General features: G+C 36.4%; 1 protein-coding gene across 1 annotated transcript; it reads left to right on the top strand.

Annotated features, from left to right (window-relative positions):
• The first annotated feature begins 922 nt into the window (after positions 1 to 922).
• On the top strand, positions 923 to 19,103 carry LOC106133351 (uncharacterized). The gene is made up of 20 exons (XM_060948520.1): positions 923 to 1,218; positions 1,738 to 1,966; positions 2,625 to 2,780; positions 3,463 to 3,549; positions 4,221 to 4,271; positions 4,884 to 4,968; positions 5,231 to 5,417; positions 6,167 to 6,294; positions 7,349 to 7,708; positions 8,270 to 8,347; positions 9,003 to 9,077; positions 10,159 to 10,398; positions 11,230 to 11,310; positions 11,670 to 11,801; positions 13,714 to 13,802; positions 14,446 to 15,065; positions 17,296 to 17,397; positions 17,863 to 17,985; positions 18,440 to 18,491; positions 18,977 to 19,103. The coding sequence occupies exons 1-20, from the start codon at positions 1,146 to 1,148 to the stop codon at positions 19,101 to 19,103; spliced, it is 3,075 nt and encodes a 1,024-aa protein (XP_060804503.1). The 5' UTR covers positions 923 to 1,145.
• The last annotated feature ends 1,820 nt before the right edge of the window (positions 19,104 to 20,923 follow it).

Genomic DNA, 20,923 nt, shown 5'->3' with positions numbered 1-20,923 from the left:
GCATTTATAATATTACGTAGGATTATTTTCAAATTAATTGCAAAGCGTAAGTAATCTGTTCCTTGTTATATCTTCACATCGCTACATTTATGACCAGGCCTTAACAAATGTATTTTCAAATCTAATAATAAAACGTGCCGTGTGGTTCCCGGCACTATTACAAAAAAGAATAGGACCACTCCATCTCTTTCCCATGGATGTCGTAAAAGGCGACTAAGGGATAGGCTTATAAACTTAGGATTCCTCTTTTAGGCGATGGGCTAGCAACCTGTCACTATTTGAATCTCGGTTCTATCATTAAGCCAAATAGCTGAACGTGGCCATTCAGTCTTTTCAAGACTGTTGGCTCTGTCTACCCCGCAAGGGATATAGACGTGATCATATGTATGTATGTATGTAATAATAAAACCCGGAGATATGCCGTAACATACATAAAAAGCAGAGCTGATTCTACTCATTTTACAGGTATTCCCTGAAATATTTTCCTCATTTATGACCTCGTCCAGGTCAAGATTGAGAATATTTGTTTGTCCCCCTTTTCTTTGGCGATTAAAATTGCTGCTGCGTATCCTGGAAGTAACAAATCTTAAGATATTTTACAGGTGCTTTACACATTTAATCCTATCTCGCTCATGTGGTAATGTGGTCATGACTCGAGGTCGGTAGGGTTTTAGTGGTTTAAACACCGAGCGAGACGCTGTTTCTGATTTATTCAACCTACTATTTACCATAGACGGGGTCAGGTCTTACGGGATGGTCAGAGCCCACAAAAATTTCTCGAAATAAGTACAAAATAAAACAAAATATGTCTGAGAATAAACTTTGTATAAAACTAAACTGGCAACATTATGTAACTGTCAAAGTCAATTGTCATTTTTATGATTTGTTGTTTATGTTTGACATACAAAATTTTCGTTGCTATGGCGGCATTTTCGTTTTCTCTGAATACAAATTCTCGATTTAGTGATACTTGTCGCAATGTGTTGATGATTTTAATGAAAAATAAGCTATGTCGCGTCCAAATAAGCTACGAAAGGTTGTAGGAGTTAGAGAATCATAAATGAAATGTTTACTTAAAATTACAGGGGTGATTACGTTGAAAGTTAATTTCTGTTATTTGTCTAATGTAAATGTCTTAGTGTACAATGATTTCTGCAAAAAGCAAAGAAAAAATCAACCGTGATCACACGAGGTGTCAGTCTGCTAAGAGTGAGCGAGGTGAGTGGCCCCCACTTGGTTGTTGAGCACAGGTAAAGTTTTCTGAAGTTTGATACCTACGAAACAAGAAGAATCTCTTCCTTCTCCTGGGGTTAATCCCGATTGCGGCTTCATCTCTAGACATTAGCTCAGGGTGCACGTGAGCCCATTGTCCTGGATTGGATAAGTCAGGTTTTTACATGCAACTTTACAGTTTCGAAGTTATCCATGTTAAATTTACCATTAGTTTTGTTCCATATCAAGTACAGCATACTTGAAATATTCAAATATAAGGGGTTTATTAATCATTATATCATGAATATAAAACATATAAAGTAAAACAGATAGCCTATTATGCATTGTGGCTTGTGTTTCTGCCTTTGAAAGTCCTGGGTTTAATCCCTGGTCAATTAAAGATGAAACTTCTGTGATTAGCCTCAACATTACCATTACCATTTTTATTCATGTCTCATCACACAAGTCATTATTTAATAAAACAGGCCATTTTCTTGATTGAACAAGAACTTATTTCAAACACAGATCCACATAGAGTGTGCCCTTCGAAACTGACGAAGAAAGAACTCGAAGATCTCTACTTCTCCTTGATGGATGCAAATCTGGAGTTGAAGAAGACTGTGAACCAGCAGCAGGAGAACATTAAGATGCTGAATACGAAGGTCCACAGGTTGATGACGTCTACGAAATGTACAATTAAAGATAGCACCTGTTGCCCGCAGACTAAAGCCATGGTCAATGAGCAGAAGGATATGTTAGTATATTATCAAATAAATACAATACAATACAAAATTATCTCTATTGCACATAACAAAATTACATAGGTACACATTTGTTTGGTCAACTGGTGGACTGGTAGAGAATGCCAAATGGCATTAAGTCCGCCTTTTGTACATTTATGTTTTTATTGTGCAATCAAGTTGAAATAAATAAATAGGTATAATAGAAACATACAAAAAGTGTTCTGGAAATGAATGATAGAAAATTCTATAAGTACATTAAAGATGAGCTTTGTAGGAAAGCTTATTACAGCACGGAGGATTATATTAATGATAAACATGTGTGGCCCGAGCTTCACATAATGGCCTCTGAAATACTTTTGCATACCTGACAGGTATATAATAAATAAAGTTAGTTGATTTAACTTTATTACTTTATTACGTACAAAATAACATTATTTGCAGCTCTTATGATACTTTTCCATGTCTCTCTGTTCATGGCGCTGCGAGAGATCTCATGCATGAACGTTTTCCTTCTACTATGATGTATGTTATTTTGTAAATTTGCTTGCATGCATCAAGAATGTGGCATCGCCGACGCATATGACGCGACCAAATCTGCGCGCTACTAAGTTGACCCAAAAAAAAATATTTTCTTCACTTCTCTCACAAGTTCCATTATTACTATTACAGAATAGCTGAACTGAGGAAAGCCAACGACCGCATGTCCGATAGGATCCGTATTCTGAACATGAGACTCTGCTCGGCCAAACAGTTCCTGAAACGTAGCCCGTCCACTGGTAACGCAAGACTCATGAAGTGCTGCTTGGCTCCACCGGCCTCTTTGAAGTGAGTAACTTTCACCATGCTGATTAGATAGTTAAGAATAAATAGTTGTAACAGCTGCTTCTTCCCGTGATATGAAAAAGTATTAACAAAAGAAATGATATGAAAAAGTATAATATAAAAAAGGTATAGCAACTCGCAATAGCAATAGCAACTCTGACGGCCACTGTGGCGCAGCGGTAGTGTGCTTGTGTGTGACACCAGAGGTCTCGGTTTGAATCCCAGGGCATGATGTGAAACGAATTTTCTTTGATTGGTTTGGGTCTTTGATGTTTAACTATATAAGAATTTATTATAAAAATAAAATATCGTTGAGTTTGTATGTCGAACTTCGAGGCTATCTCAATCTGTGTAATTTGTCCCATATACAACTATCCATAAACGGTAATTCAACTGATGTACTATATGATATGCTATAAAGATCTTGAATTGAATTGAAAATGCTCTACTTGGGATTTTACTTTTAGGTGATAGCTAGCGTCATAACACTATTTTCCATCATTCATCTAGCTGAACATGGCCTTTCAGTCTTCTTGACACAGTTGTCTCTGTCGACCCCGTTAAAGGAAAATACGTGATAATTTATGGAACTTATTTTGTGTGATGTAAATTTTTTAAATATCCTTCGTTCATTTCTCTTTTTTAATACCTAAGTACTTTTACATTTGATTAACATTGTTTTTAGAAACTCATCAGTGACCGTTTTGCACAGTAAAAGAAGTGAAAATGAATCAAAGTCTGCTGCAGCATGTCAAACATCAAACCCTGAAAGGTAAGTTGATGCCACGTGTAAAACATATATTGAGTTATTCATTCATACATACATATAATCACGCCTATATCCCTTGCGGGGTATACAGAGCCAACAGTGTTCGCTTATTTTAACTCTCACTAATATAATCACGTCCACATCCGCCGCGGGGTAGACAGAGCCAACAGTTTTAAAAAGACTGATAGGCCACGTTTAGCTGTTTGGCTTAATGATAGAATTGAGATTCAAATAGTTATTGTTATTCATTCACTGTTCATTTATTTTACTATTAGCATTATCATGAATGTGAATGAAGCTAAAGAAGTATGCAGAGATTGTGGCAAGTGGAAAGATGTAGTCTCTGCCTACTCCTCCGGGACAAAGGGGTGATTTTGTGTATGTACATATGGGTATGTGTTACTATCAGATGAATAAGTCACTATCAGAAGCACGAATATCGCAAACCTAACATTTCCTATTCAATAAAATGTTTATAGGTTACAAGAAATATTTATTTAAACTTTATTGTACAAAATACAAATGTATAGCAAAATTGGCGGACTTAATGCCAGAAGCATTATCTACCAGTCAATAATCATTGGGTCTGCAAAATAAATACACATCTAATTGAACATCTGAGAATATATTGTTTCTAATAAAGTTTAATTTGCTGAAATCTTTAACTTTGGCAGAGATCCTGTGTTGACGAGATCTGTTGAAACGGAAACTGAGAAAAGACAGAGGTATGTTATTATTTTTTTTTTAAAAGGGATGCAAATTAGGTGAAATCGAATTATAACTCTTCATGCATACATATAATCACGTCTATATCCCTTGCGGGGTAGACAGAGCCAACAGTCTGATAGGCCACGTTCAGCTGTTTGGCGTACTGATAGAATTGAGATTCATACAAAGTGACAGGTTGCTAGCCCGTCGCCTAAAAGAGGAATCCCAAGTTTATAAGCCTATCCCTTGGTCGCCTTTTACGACTGACACTTGAAAGAGATGAAGTGGTCCTATTATTTTGTTCTATTAGTGCCGGCAACCACACGGCACTCATGACTCTTCACCGTCACCTATATTGTACTAGCTGTGCCCGCGACTTCGTCCGCGTGGAATAGTTATTTTGGGCATCATTGGGCTTCAATGATCAAGGATGAATAAATTTCTCCGTTTTTTTCACATTTTCCATTATTTCTTCGCTCTTAATAGTTGCAGCGTGATGATAAATAGCCTATATATAGCCTTCCTCGATAAATGGTCTATTCAACACAAAAACAATTCAAACAAACAAACTCTTCAGCTTTATAATATTAGTATAGATTTATTAACAGTATAGACTTAATTGTTTACAGTGAACAAACAGATGCAGTCTGCAATGAAAATAGATGTAGAACTCTCATGGAGGAGTTGAAACAGAAAATTGCAGATTTGCAAGAGGTAATTGTTTAAATGAGTGTGGAGGGAAAGGTCGGAGTGGGAAGACCTAGACTAACGTATCTTGATCAAATAAAGGACGTCCTGGTAAAGGGTCAGGTCAAGAGTACCCGAAACCGCCGAGCTTGCATGAAGAGAGTTATGAATGTGGATGAAGCGAAAGAAGTTGGTTGAAGAAGATCTTGGCAAGTGGAAAGATACAATAGGTGGGCTTAATGCTAATAATATTCTGTACTAATCAGACTTTCTATCAATTTCATTCCAGGAGTCTTCCAAACACCACTCGGAGTGTTCTGGTCGCATCACCCGTTTGGAGAGCGAGATGTCCGCCCTTCACGAGGAGAATGCGAGGGTGACCGAAGAACGGGCGGTGATGCAGCGGAATTTGGATGTGAAGACGCTGAGGGAACACCAGCTGGCGGCAAAATTGAGGGCTGCTGATGCTCAATCCAGTTAGTTTAAAACATACATATGGTCACGTCTATATCCCTTGCTGGGTAGACAGAGCCAACAGTCTTAAAAAGACTGAATGGCCACGTTCAGCTATTTGGGTTAATGATAGAATTGAGATTCAAATAGTGATATTATAGTGAGTATATATATATATTTAGTATATATATATATATATACATATACTACCGTAACACAGGATCTTCGGAACCTAGCATGGGCACCAGTTCTCCACAATATAGCTATGTAATACTATTTCAGTTTTAATGTAAATTGTATGTACTTTTGTGGAGGAAAAATAATAAATAAAATAATAATAATAATATATATATATACTCTCATTATTTGAATCTCCCTTGCGGGCTGAACAGAGCCAAAGAATAAAAGGCGACAAATTATATAATTATATACATTTACTCACGTCTACATATATCTATTGCGGGGTAGGCAGAGCCACAGTGTTGAAAAAACTGAAAGACCATGCTAAGCTGTACGGCTTTATGATGGAATTGAGATTCAAATAATGACTAATTGCTAGCCCATCGCCTAAAAGAAGAATCTCAAGTTTATATTCCTATCCCTTAGTCGCCTTCTACAACATATGTACATAGGTAAGATAAGAAGTGGTTCTTTTCTAAAGTGCCGTCACATATTTTCAGTAGCACCAAGACATCTTTTGTGACATTTAAATTTTTACAAAAATATATATATATATATATATTAACAGCTTAATATTTTTGTATGTCCTCAGACGAAATATCATCGCAATTGTTAATGGAGAAGAACAGAGTGGCCGAGTTGGAGACGAGATTGAAGGCGGCCGAAATGTCCAACCAGGCGATGAAAACGTTCGAGGAACGGAACTCCGAACCTGTGGTTGTGAGTCAATTTATATAAGACTAGCTTTTGCACGGGGCTTTCTTCTCGTGGGAATTGCAGAAAAATTTAGTTAGCCCCCCCTATTGTGTTACTCCCATAGGTCTGTTCTATATCTGTGCCAAATTTCGTGAAAATCAGTCGGATTAGTTTTTGAGTTTATTCGTTATAAACATACAGAAATACAAATCTTTTCTCTTTATTATTAGTGTATATATTAGACTAGCTTTTGCACGGGGCTTTCTTCACGCGGGAATTGCAAAAAAAATTTGTAACCCACCTATAATGTTACTCCCATAGATCTGTTCTATATCTGTGCCAAATTTCGTGAAAATCAGTCGGATTAGTTTTTGAGTTTATTCGTTACAAACATACAAAAATACAAATCTTTTCTCTTTATTATTAGTGTATATATTAGACTAGCTTTTGCACGGGGCTTTCTTCTCGCGGGAATTGCAAATTTTACCCACCTATTATCTTACTCTCATCGGCCTGGTCTGTTCTATATCTGTGCCAAACTAATCAGTCAGATAAGTTTTTGAGTTTATTCGTTACAAACATACAAAAATACAAATCTTTTCTCTGTATTATTAGTGTGGACTACTTGTACATAAGCTGCTCCAATGCAAGTTTTAAAGGTTCATTAATTACGGTCAGTCATGAATGTTATTACAAAACAATACAAAAAGGATAGGACCACTCCATTTCATCAACGTTCATGAATACATACATACATATAATCACGTCTATATCTCTTGTGGGGTAGATAGAACCAGCAGTCTTGAAATACTGAAAGGCCATGTTCAGCTGTTAGGCTTGAGATAAAGATAGAATTGTGATTGTTATAGTGACAGGACGTCTAAAAGAAGAATCCCTAGTTTATAAGCCTATCCCTTAGCCGCGTTTTACGACATCCATAGGAAAGAGATGGAGTGGTACTATTCTTTTTTCTATTGGTGCCGGGAACCACACGGCACGGATGGATTATGTCCCTGTTTGCAATGTTGGAAAGAGCGTTTTCTGAGGAAGGTTTCTAAAAATAATTCCTTGGTCACAGAGCCTGAAAAGTGTTCACCGTCAAAGCGAAGATACGATACGTAATAGCGATAACTTGATACAAAGTGAGATACAATTAAAAAATGGAGACTTACCGCCAGAGAGTTCAAATATACAGCCCTATGGACATATACAGTCTAAAAACATAGAAACGGCCAGAGATAATCAGTCAAGAAGCGGTGATTTGACTATGAGGAACCTACAATTTGAATTTAAAAGTACTATACAGCCCAAGAATTTGGGTGTAATTGAGAAGGAAATTGGGTTAGGAAATGAGGATGTATTAGTGAGAAACACGCACCCTAAAAGTGGTGATTTGATGGCGAGGAATGTGCAGAAATGGCAGAGAGTGTCTCTTGTTGTGAGTGCATACATTATAGTCATGTCTATATCACTTGCAGGTTAGAAAGGCTATGTTCTGTTGTGCGGAGTTACGTACTTTACGATGGAATTGAGATTCAAATTAGTGACAGGTGGCTAGCCGATCGCGTACAAGAGGAATCACAAGTTTCTAAGCATATTCCTTAGTCGCCTTTTACGACATCAATGGGAAAGATATGGAGTGGTTCTTTTTTTAAGTGGCGCAAACCACACGGCAATACATACGTAATATCACGCCTATTTTCCATTTGTGAGTCCTTTTGTAGTAACTAATGTGGGTTTCGCTCTCTTGTAAATTCCATTCCAAACAATCATACAACCAGTAGTTTAATTTTAATTGACCCTTTTTTTCTTGTTATTAAGTTGTTAGATGCGAAAAAGTTAAAAGCCCGTGTTACTAACGATTTTTCTTTATGACTTTTTGATGAGCTAAAGTATAAAGTTTCATTAAAAATCCGTTAATCTGTATGTTTATGTAGTCCACTTCTCGTAAGGAGCCCAGGGTCCGCCCTATGAATATATGAATGCTATTATTTAACAGGAACCCGTCACTTCGAGATTGGAAATGAGACAGTCTAACACGAGCCAGGGAAAATCTGTTGAGACCAAATGGGAAAAGGTATGAGAATACAAATATAAATTATCTTTATTGCCCATAAAAATACATACATATATATGTAGTAGAAACATGAATATGTTGAGCAAAGGCGGGCTTATCGCAAAACGTACAAATATATATATATATATATATATATATATGCGTGTGTGTTGTATATATATATATACAACACGGGTACCCCAGAAAATCAGCGCTGGTTATTTACAGCCAGCTTTATGTTGAGTCTTTAACCATATTTTTATTTTTGTATGGTGTCCATTGAATAAATACTTTTTACTTTTGAAAATCATTCCAGTAGTTGTAGTTTTGAGTTTATTCGTTTCAAAATACTAATGTTTTCTCTATATTAATTGTATAGATAACATGTCTCTATCCTTCACAGGGTAGACAGAGGCAAGATTCACGTTTAGTCCACTCCACACTTGCTAGGCTAGGATGGCTAGGGAAGGAGTACCTCTTTCAAGAGTGCTCGCTCTGTCTACCCCGCAAGGAAATAAAATTATATGAATGAATGGATGAATAAATTAATATATTGTGTGTACTAACGTAACTACAAAAACCCACACATACACCTTTTAGGGCGAAGTCGAGAGAGAGAGAGAGAGAGAGAGAGAGAGAGAGAGTGTAAAAGCTATTTTAATATGACTTCTCGCAGGACCCTCTTGACTTTGAGATGGAAGTGAAAGCACAAGACCTGAACAGATTGAATGATTCGGAGAAGCAGCAATCGGTATGTTTGTAACTACGTACATATTATTATTATATTGTTGCTAATAAGTGTGACTTACCGCTTTTTACTAAATTATCTTTTTCCGTGTGGTTCCCGGCACCAATACAAAAAATAATAGGACCACTCCATCTCTTTCTCATGGATGTCGTAAAAATCTACTAAGGGATAGGCTTACAAACTTGGGATTCTTTTTAGGCGATGGGCTAGCAACCTGTCACTATTTGAATCTCAATTCTATCATTAAGCCAAATAGCTGAACGTGGCCATTCAGTCTTTTCAAGACTGTTGGCTCTGTCCCGCAAGGAATATAGACGTAACCATATGTATGTATGTATGTATCTTTCTCCTTTATTGTTTGCCGGTTGACTGGAAGAGATCTCTTCATGGGATAAGTCCGCCATTGCAAGTGATTTGTTTCTTTTATAACTATTTTCTTGTTACTGTGTAAATTTCTATGCAATAAAGATATTACAAACAAACAAACAAACAAACGTACTATACGTTACATTTTTTTTATTTATTTAATACGCACATGAAATAGATAGCAAACGTTAAACACAATACATTAACACAAATAGATTTATAGTAAGGTTAAAAATAATAGAAGTAAGAGAAATGTCGAAAAACGGACTCCAAGATCCTATCAAGCATAGGGGCGGAGGCGTTGTATTCACGATAACTTAGTTCACTTTGTGAGACCAAACACTGAAATATTTTTGGGATTTTATTTTAAACTAGCTGTTGCCCGCAACTGCGTTTGTGTGTTATTGAAAATACGAAGGTTTAAATTATACCCTATATGTAGTCCAGGCGTAAGAGCTATACAACAAAAAAAGTTTCATTCTAATCCGTTTAGTAATTCCGGATATTAGCGTGAACGAACAAACATACAAACAGACAGACATTTCTTTTTTCAAATTCATGCTCAGTTACTATATTTTTTTATAAATATACTCAATGTACAGTACCTACAATTTTTTTTACTGTTTTATTATATGTATATTTTGATTTTCCTGTTTTTCCCACACGTATATCTAAAGAGCTTGTACTGTTAGTTAGTACGATAAATAAAAACTTACAGGTTCAAGAAAATAGACCGGAACCACAGCAGACTTGCCAGAATTGCTTGACCAGTTCTCCCAGCTACGTGATCATGACCCCAGGTTCCAATGCGCCAAGTCAAAGTCCCTGTTTGACACCAAAAAGTACCTGTTTGGCACCAAACAGTCCATGTGTCGCAAGTCCCAACGGGCCGAGCCCGGCCAAGTCCAAACATTCAGATGACTCCGGGTACAATGAGAACCAAAGCGAGGATGATAAGGTTAGTTTTAACTTTCGCTTTAGTAGCCCGATGCCATTACTATCGCGCGAGAAACTATCGCTGTTTTCTTTTATTATGACGTTAAGTGGGACAGCGATGGATTTTAGCGCGATAAAAACGGCGTGCGCTGGTTTTGAAGTACTAAATTATTGCCCGTCTGACTTTGATCTCAATAAAGGGATAAAGATTATTATATTTCGAGCCAAGGTGAAACGGGGAGGCAGAAGAGGAGTTTCTCTTCAACCTAGTTGTGTGAGACTTAGACGAGAAGAATGTCTGTATTTATTAGTTTTTGTTAACATTATGATTTTGAGAATTAACGTTGATTAATTAAGTACCTTACAGATAAATTATAAGTATGTGATTAATGTTGTTGCAGCCGTTCAGTTTCCATAGACGCATAGACTATTTGACTTGAGGTTTAGACAATAAAAACAGACGCACAAATAAGTTGAATAGACTATGGACATTCGACGCTTCGAACGTTTTTTATTGGTCAGATTCGGCAAATCCTGACGCCCATTCACAATGACTTAATACGTTTTATTACATACATACATATATCGTCACGTCTATATCCCTTGCGGGGTAGATAGAGCACAGTCTTGAAAAGACTGAAAGTCTCTTCTACTTCTACACATGCGCTTTGAAAGCGGTAGTAGATATAATTAGATTAAAGTGATGTGACGTCAATAAGTGATACCTTGAATACAATTTTGGAAATAAATCTATTCTATTCTAAATTGCATGTTCTGCTGTACTCTATGTTTTATTCTAAAACTAAATTGCAAAAAATTTTGTGTATCCTATAATTTGAACCTCGTTCCACAGGCGCTAGCTAAAATAAACACAGAGCTAGCAGAAAGGATAACAGAATTACAGGGGCAGCTGGACGGCTTGAGAATCGCATCTGTGAGTTCGTTATTTTGATATTTTTAATTTGTTTTTTTTAATCATGTCTCTAGATGTATAAGGTTAATAATGTTATAATTGATTACTTTTATAGCTTTTCCCGCTTCATGATTTTAGCATTCAGAATAATAACACAGCGACTTGCCGCTTTTTTTTTTACTTTATTAACTACCTAGTTCCCTTATTGTTTGCCGGCTGACTGGAAGAGATCCGTTCATTGGATAAGTCCGCCATTGCAACTCATTTATTTCTTTTATAACTATGTGCTAATTGTTGTATCGTAACTGTGTAAATTACCGTACAATAAAGCTGTTACAAACAAACAAACAAACAAATGTATGTTTCACTTTACTTCACAGGCTGGTTTTAACGAGCAAGCAACACAAGCGAACGAAACTAGAATCGGCGACTTGGTTCCCAAGGAAAACGACAAAGCAGAGCATGACCAGATGTGGCCGGATACAAATTTGCCCGTTAGAGAAACGTCAAAGGTAACTATCTTATTTTCCTCTAAGTGTGTAGTCAAAATGAGTACCTACGATATTTAAAGCAATCTGATGTTGATCAGAACTATATTCCTAAACGAGCTGTGCCCGCGACTTCGTCCGCGTGGAATAGTTATTTGGGCATCATTGAAGCCCTCAAGGATGAATAATTTTCCTAGTTTTTTTCCCATTTTCCATTATTTCTTCGCTCCTAATAGTTGCATGTAGCCATATAGCCTTCCTCAATAAATGGTCTATTTAACCCAAAAATATTTTTTTAATTCGAACCAGTAGTTCCTGAGATTAGCGCGTTCAAACAAACAAACTCTTCAGCTTATATTAGTACTAGCTTTCCGCCCGCGGCTTCGCCCACGTGTAATTCGGTTATATATAGCGTTTTTTAATGATCTCGACAGGGCTTTTTCTTCCACAGGCTGAAATCTTGTTACAACTGGAATTAAATATAGCCTGTGTTACTCAGGGATGATGTAGCTTTCTAATGGTGAATGTTTGAAATCGATTCAGTAGTTTCGGAGTTTATCGATTACATGTGTAAACAAACAAACATATAAAAAAATAGAGGGAAATCAAGGGCAAACCTCAAATTTACAGGCAATTACGTTTTTGACAATTTCATAGATCTGTTTAAGTATTTGCGTCTGATAGTCATCATCCCATGTGAATGAGCTGATGATGGAAGGTACAACTCCTCAACGGTTAGGAGTTGAAAGAAAATTCTTACGAAGTTATACGTACATGTGAGGCTATTAGGTTGACCTGATAATAAAAAGTAAATCTCATTAACGTTAAGAATTTAGGTGAAAATGGATGCGGACAAATTTCGTCTCTTCACTTGTTTCCTTTTAGCTGTTTGTATGGGTAGTGTTAACACAAAATAGGGATTTAAAGGCGTGATGTTATTAATGTTATGCATGTATGTACATAATTATGTATGTTATTATGTATGTTATTATGTATGTTAAAGAGACGACTGAAAATTGTCATACAAAGTCTTTTTTTTTTTAAGGATGGGAAATCATTAAATGACCTCTCCCGCTCTGGGTGGAACGGAAGGGAGTGTCAGACTTTTACTGACTAAAACCCACCTCGTTCCTTCAGTTGCCCTTTGCGTTCCGGGGCCACGGTTTCTCGTTAGAACTTTCCCGCAGCCCCGGCTCAGTTTATCCCGTTTCCCCCCCTTGGGGGTTGACATTTCAAAAATCCCTTCTTAGTGCTCACTTATGTTACTAAAGGAACCTCTGTTCAAAATCTCAGACTCCTATACCGAGCGGTTTCGGCTGTGCGTTAATAAATCAGTCACCCAATCGCACCCCCTAAATCACGATTGGAGGGTAGTTTGAAAAAACTTATAATGTCAAACATATTTACTTGCCTATGTACGTGTTCATGCCAAGTTACAAGTTTATAAACCCAAGGAATAAGATTTTTCATAGAAACGTTTTTACCCCTTTTCCCCCCCTTGGGGGTTGAATTTCCAAAAATCCTTTCTTAGTGCTCCCCTACATATCCCAAGGAACCTACATTCCAAATTTCAGCTGTCTACGACCAGTAGTTTCGACTGTGCGTTGTCTGTCAGTCAGTCACTCAGTAACGGAAGAGTTTTATATATATAGATAGATTTGAAGTAGGACTTAAAGGACTTCATACAAGTTATTCCCTATGCTGGCCGGTACAAACAGATACGAGCCCGCCTAGAGAATAACTATTTATTATATATGTATAATCAAATCACGACTTCATCCCTTACCTAAGGGCAGACCTCAGGGAAAGAGAGAGCCTACAGTCTCAAAAAGACTGAAAGGTCACGTTCCGCTGTATGGCTGTAGGATGTAATTAGTCAGTCACTGAGCGTTACCATCGAGGTCACTCCGATCACACGAGCACCTTCCCTCCACAGGATGACGAAATAAAAAAGGAGTCACGTGTGGACACGCCTCCCGCTATACACCGCGCCAATCAGCTGTGGGCACAATATTCCGGGAACGAGTGAGTTTTTTTTTTATGTAATGTCTTTATTGCATAAAATGTTTACTACAGGATAGTATAGTATACATACATACATACATATGGTCACGTCTATATAGACGTGACCATATGTATGTAATGTATATACATTGTGGGGTAAACAGAGCCAACAGTCTTGAAAAGACTGATAGGCCACGCTGAGCTGTTTGGCTTAATGATAGAATTGAGATTCAAATAGTGACAGGTTGCTAGCCCATCGCCTATAAAAATGCCAAGTTTGTAAGCCTATCCCTTAGTCGCCTTTTACGACATCCATGGGAAAGAGATGGAGTGGTCCTTTTCATTTTTGTACTGGTGCCGGGAACCACACGGCACATAACATAGTATAGTATCGTCGACAGATTCACGCACAGGTTCGAATCCTTCCAAGGCCATGTACTTAATGACTCTTTACCTAGTTATTAGTAGCTAAACTATGTTATTACGATGAGGGAAACGAAATCTTTATAAAATCAATCAAGATTCAATACTTCAGAAAATAGGCCGTCACAGGTACTTTTTTTTCAACGCATTTATTTTTAAATAAATTAAATTTAAGTTATATCTAATATATTAGTATTTGTCGAAAAGCTACAACTTACTATTATGTACATTATTATTTTAGAATGCAAGAAAGAGAAGATAAAATACAATTTTCTAGCTCATACAAGCAGAGAACTGCTGGTTACGACAACATCGTCCGCATATCAGATTCACAGCCCGACGGTAAGGACTCCAACAAGATTTACAAGAGAAAACACACAGAGCACAAAAAGTTGTTGGAAGACAAAAAAACTAACGCTCGGAATGAAATACTCGATAAAATCGGAGATGAACCACAAAAGTCGAGAATCGACAATAAAAGTCCTTATAGAGAAAAATCTGATCACACTAATGACATTGATTACAAAGACATTAGATATGATTCAATTAGACCCGAAATTGATAAACCCAGAGATCCTAAAGTAGAATTAAATACACAAACCGATTCGAAAATCGGTGTTAAAATTCAAGATAATAATATATTCAGACCAGGGCAAGATATTTATAGGCCGGTAGAAACACGAAGGTCAAGTGATACGTTGAAATATACTGAGAAATTCCGTAGAAGGAAATCTACTATTGATCAAACGCTTGTTCGCGAACCTTCAAATCACCTCAGAAATGATGAACCGCGGCCAGAATTAGTGTCGAGTCAGACTCAAAGAAACGCTGACGATAATATAGACATACATTCTGCTACAGGTGAGATTGACTTCTTTTTTCAGAAATTCTGATCCTAATTTCTGTTCTTAAAACCAAATTTTGTTTATATTTTTGTTGTATAAGCATACTAGAAATTAGAAATTCCATCGCACATTGTTCGCATCTGTTTGTGTTCTCACATGGCTGGGTGCTTTTAATGTGACTAAAGCTGTGTAAAAAGCTTGTTGTTTCCACTTTTTCTTATCATATGATAAGGAGTTATATACAAGAGTTGTTCGATTCGCGTTTTTGAAAACAGCTCTAAAAATTTCGTTGAAACTATGGTTCTATTCGGGTCCCACATTCAGGAAGATAAGTTTTTTCCATTTTTTTTTTACCTTAAATAATTTTCCCGTATAAGATAGTTGCTAGGGTACGTTATTTTCTGCGCAGCTGTCACGGAACTATTGGTCCAGTGGTGTCCAAAGTGATCGGTTTTCCCGTCAAAGTACTCAGGTTCTATCCCTAGCAACGAGTAACTTTATATTTATATAAAAATAGTCGTTATGCTAGGAATTTTCAATTTGTGAGAGACAATCACCGTTACCTGAGACTACAGACTAGACTACATCTTTCCACTTTATATTATACTAGCGACCCGCCCCGGCTTCGCACGGATGCACAGCCGATACTAAATATATCTCTATTAGAACTAACTAAAGGACCGCCCGCAAAGCGGCTAAGTCTTGCTCACTTCGCAACGGGCCGTGCAGCAGAAATCGTAATATTTTAATTTCACCACAACTTCAAAACCAAACGTCCAATTTTAATCATTCAAAGACCAAATATTATTTACATAAAGTGTACTTATTGATGAAATTATTTATTTTGATAAGGATTAATAGCATGAGTAAAAAAAACGCGTTTAAATGTAGACCAAAAAAAATTCAAGATTTTTAAATAAAAATGTGGTTGTTGTGCCTCACTCGACATAGATAGGTATAGTGTGTCGCGGACTTTTTTGTAGATATTTATAAGATCTACAATTAATTAAAACATTTTATGGTTCTATCTTTTGTAGTTTAGGCAGCGTACGCAAAATAAGTAACTTTTTGGTTGATTTTTGTTCAGTTTGTGTCCGAAAAATTCAAATATATTACGGAACCCTATTTTTTTCCAAGATAAAATATAGTCTATGTTACTCGTGGATAATGTAGCTTTCGAATGGTGAAAGAAGTTTTATAATCGGTCAAGTAGTTTTTGAGCCTATTCATTACAACCAAACAAACAAAGTTTTCCTCTTTATAATATTAGTGTAGACTAGCTGTGCCCGCTACTTCATCCGCGTGGAATAGTTATTTTGGGCATCATTGAAGCCCTCAAGGATGAATAATTTTCCCCGTATTTTTTCACATTTTCCATTATTTCTTCGCTTCTAAAAGTTGCAGCGAGATGTTATATAGCCTAAAACCTTCCTCGATAAATGGTCTGTTCAACACAAAAAGAATTTTTCAATTCGAACCAGTAATTCCTGAGATTAGCGCGTTCAAACAAACAAACAAACTATTCAGCTTTATAATACGAGGCTACCTCAATCTGTGTAATTAGTCCCGTATATATTTATTTATTTATACATTTATAATATTAGTATAGATTGCGAACATTAACAGAGTTGTGCGAACAAAACGTTCGCATATGTTCGTGCCCGCGCGCCGCTCGCCGCGCCGTGTCCGTGTTCCGCTCGTGCAGCGGCACGCTGCGCTTCCGCACCACCAACGTGGACGACGCCTTCAGGAAGTGCCACACCTGTACTGCTGGAAACGATCACTTCGGTGGTACTTGGATGACATGAATATTGCATTTCAAGTTTAAAGTGTTAATTTGTAATAAGTTGAGATCTATCGTTGTTTGTAGGCTCATGTAAATTGGTTGTATTTAACTATAATAGCAGATTGTTGCGTAGCTATATAACAATACAAATTGTATTAATGTGTGTTAATCGATTATACTTTGAACAATCATCTCATTAGCGTAAAAAAGCTAAAGATTCATTATCATAATTTTTTTTTTATTTAAACATTACGCACGTAAAATGTACAACAGGTGGATTTAATGCCACAAGGCATTATCTGCCTAATATAGTTGTATAATATTTTTAACTTATTGTGTATTTATTAGCGAGTAAATCCGATGTGGTGATGTGATGATGATGGATTTCAGTTAGAAATCACAAGTTTTATCGTAAATACTAACTAATGGAACCATTACTAACTTTATGGTGTTGAAACAGCTAACAGGGGGCAGCAGTGGGATCACAACGGTGTGGCGTCTTCTCCCGACGCGACGGACCATGAAATATCACATCTCTCCGACCTGCCGCCTGAACACGACGGTATAGAAACTGTTTTTTTTTTTTTTTATTTTAGTTATCTATACAATACCTTGTGCTCTTAATGTCATGTTAACTTACAGCTTCATTGGACCTATTTGTTCTTTTAGGACCTTTTCAAAGATATGAATCAATTGTGTTATTATTATTATCAACTGACGAAATTCAATGTATTTTTGTTTAACTTGTCTTGCTTTAAAATTAGATAGTTATGTAGATATATAATACATTGAAACCATAAAGTGTTTACAACAATACTCCGTGATGCATAATCGGTCAACTGTAAAATCCAACGATGGATTGACAGTCTAGTCATTATTGCAATATCATTAATGTTTCTTTACTACCGATGCAAGATACTCGCAAACAAATCATAACTAGGCGGTCATGAATCCACCTACGTTTCGCCTCCAGTATTTTGTATGGCGTCTATTATTCGTATTCAAATCGATCAATATGTTTTTGCAGTGAACAGTCCTCGCAGCGCCATATCTCCGGGCGAACAGAGAACGTCTACGTATACGGACGCGTACACAGAGCCTTCCACTGATCTGCCGTCTATGAGTGAAGGAGAAATATATGTAAATTCCGGTGAGGAACACTGATTTTGTCGAAAAAAATATTTGACAGCCTTAGCTTGCATAATCAAAATTAGGCGAGAAACATAGAATTAATAACGAGAAACATACATGAAATATAGGAGAAAATATACCCGTAATTGCTGATCTACCAGTTAACCAATGAGAAACACTGATATATGAGAATTTTTAGAATATAGACTATAAGTTTACTCAGCGCCTTCTGCTTAGTTTTATTCACAATTCAAAGGTAACCTTAGGAATTTTAAGTTAAGTTTAAAGAAGTTAAGTGATAAGGTCGCCTTTTTCTGCAATGTTAAAAAACATTATCATACATGTGAATTTTCTGTAATTCATTCTGGTCAAATAAAGGGTTTATTGTACAATTAATATATTTCATTTATGAGACAACCTGACAAGCTTTTCACCCCCGTTTCAATGTTTGAGCACATCTTATCATTCAACAGGTCGCAGGCGGTCCCCTGGTGAAACGAAGGACGAAGCTGTTGAAGTGAAAAAGTAAGATAATGTTTTTTTTTGTATGTAAATAAAAATATCCACGTCTAAGCTCGTGGTTTTCAAGTCTTGAAGAAAGTTATGAATGTGGATGAAGCGATTGAAGTATGCCGGGATTGTGGCAATTGAAAATGTTGATATTATTAATATATATATGTAATTAGCGTGTATTTTATTATTATAGATATATCAAATCAAATCATCTATCAATGTTAATCAATCAGTGTAAATAAAAAATCAGTGTATGCAATAAAGATATTACAAACAAACAAATCAAATATTTTTTTTTCTCTCAAATATCAAGCAGTAAATTCATAACATAGATAAGATTATGAGAGACTGTATATATGTAGGTTTATCTATTTATCACTTAATTTAGCTGCTTAACCCAAAGATTGACTTGTTTTTTGATAATGCATTTAGCATCAAATCCACCCATTGTCTCAATATTGTTTGTACAATAAAATAATTAAGTAAAATAAAAACAGTTTCAGCGAAGCGGCGTCACAGAAGATGGAGCGAGCGCTGCAATCCATCGAGGAGGAGCTGGCTCGCTGTCGGCAGCTGCTGCAGAAGACCAGATCGCCAGAGGTGAACCTGTGGGCTTCCGTGTAGAATTGTAGTAGATATCATATATGTGTTTAGTTATAAATTTGTTCATTGTAGTATGGCGTGCTATTCTCGGCAACAATAGAAGAAAGAATAGGATCACTCGCATCTCTTTCCCATGGATGTCGTAATAAGCGACTAAGGGATAGGGTTTTAAACTTGGGATTCTTCTTTAAGGCGATGGGCTAGCAACCTGTCACTATTTGAATCTCAATTCTATCTTAAAGTCAAATAGCTGAAGTTAAAGCAAGTTAAAGTAAATAAAAAACAATCAAGCATTCATTAATATATTTTAAATCCAATCCGTCCAATTATGTTATATAAAATTTTATATGTTATGGTAGTCTCTGCCTACCACTACGGGAAAGAGGCGTGATTTTATGTATGTGTGTATGTTATATAAAATAAATTTTACATACTTTCATATAGTCAGTATATAGTCCCTTGCGGGGTAGATAGAGCTAACATTCTTAAACGTAGGTCGTAAAATAAAATATGTTTATAAAATAAATACAATTTAACTGCAACAACAAAATAAACAAATTTGTATTTATTTATTTATTTTTAACAAAATAACATCCTTAGTCTTTTAAAGATATTCTAGTCCTTAGTTTTAACTATATACGAGTAAAGTTTAAATTCTGTATGCAGATTAATGTAGTATACTGTAATTATTAAGTTTATACGAGTAATTAGTATTTTTTGACTGATTTTATGTAGATGTTGGTATTATAATAATAAATTGTTATACCTTAGAATCAACATTGTTTCACTTATTTCAAATACGGTTGGTAAGTATTTGTTAGGTTTTGTAGTGACGATTTTATTTTCTTTATTACTTTCAAAGCGTCGTTGTGAAAAAAAAACTCTAAATAAATATTTAGAAGGCATCAATGATCTTACCATAAACACTCGATTTAGCCGTACGGTTTTCAGTGAATCAAACAGTCGACTATACCTAGTCCTCTTCTTAAGGTCGAAACAGAACAGCATATAAGTTCCCCAGGTCAAAGCTCACGGTTCTATAACGGTGCAAAATGGCGTGCCTTTAAAAAATGTGTCAACATAATAATAATAATTAACAATCTTTGAAATAAATAAATAAATATATACGGGACAAATTACACAGATTGAGTTACCCTCGAAGTTAGTTCGAAACTTGAGTTACGAGATACTAACTCAACGATACTATATTTTATAATAAATACTTATATAGATAAACATCCAAGACCCAGGCCAGTCAGAGAAAGTTCGTTTCTCATCATGCCCTGGCCGGGATTCGAACCCGGGACTTCCGGTGACACAGACAAGCGTACTACTGCTGCGCCACAGAGGCCGTCGAAAGAAATATGAAAGAGAAATACTAAAAATGGATAGAACTGACCATTTATAACAATTCCAATACCTAATGCCTAACTGCTGGCATCTACTAACATACATTAGAGACGTCTTCATCCCTTGCGGGGTAGACAGGCCCCCAATCTCAAAATGGAAGGCCACGTTCAGCTGTATGGCTTAATAATGTACTTAATTGAGATACAGATAGTGACAGGTTGCTAAAGCCAAATCTTAAAGGAACCCTAGTTTGCAAACCTTTTACTCAGTCGCCTTTCACGACATCCACGGGAAAGGGACGAAGTGGTACTATTCTAAAGTACCTGGCACCACACGGTACAGTGCTGATATCTGTCTAGATAAGAAAGAGCCAAAAGTCTTGAAGAGACTCGTAGGCCACGTTCAGCTGTTTGGCTTAATGATAGAATTGATATTCAAATAGTGACAGGTTGCTAGCCCATCGCCAAAAACAAGAATCCCAAGTTTAAAAG

This window comes from Amyelois transitella, chromosome 3 (genome assembly GCF_032362555.1).
Source record: "Amyelois transitella isolate CPQ chromosome 3, ilAmyTran1.1, whole genome shotgun sequence".
Lineage (NCBI taxonomy): Eukaryota > Metazoa > Arthropoda > Insecta > Lepidoptera > Pyralidae > Amyelois > Amyelois transitella.
Note: the sequence above shows the minus strand (reverse complement) of the source record. Positions and strands in the feature narration are given on the sequence as shown.

Excerpts from the sequence above, each read along its gene's own strand:
- LOC106133351 (XM_060948520.1), top strand. The coding sequence starts at position 1,146 with ATGATTTCTGCAAAAAGCAAAGAAAAAATCAACCGTGATCACACGAGG. Across the intron at positions 13,803-14,445 it reads GCACAATATTCCGGGAACGA|AATGCAAGAAAGAGAAGATA; the intron begins GTGAGTTTTTTT and ends TTATTATTTTAG. Across the intron at positions 17,398-17,862 it reads CCTGCCGCCTGAACACGACG|TGAACAGTCCTCGCAGCGCC; the intron begins GTATAGAAACTG and ends ATGTTTTTGCAG.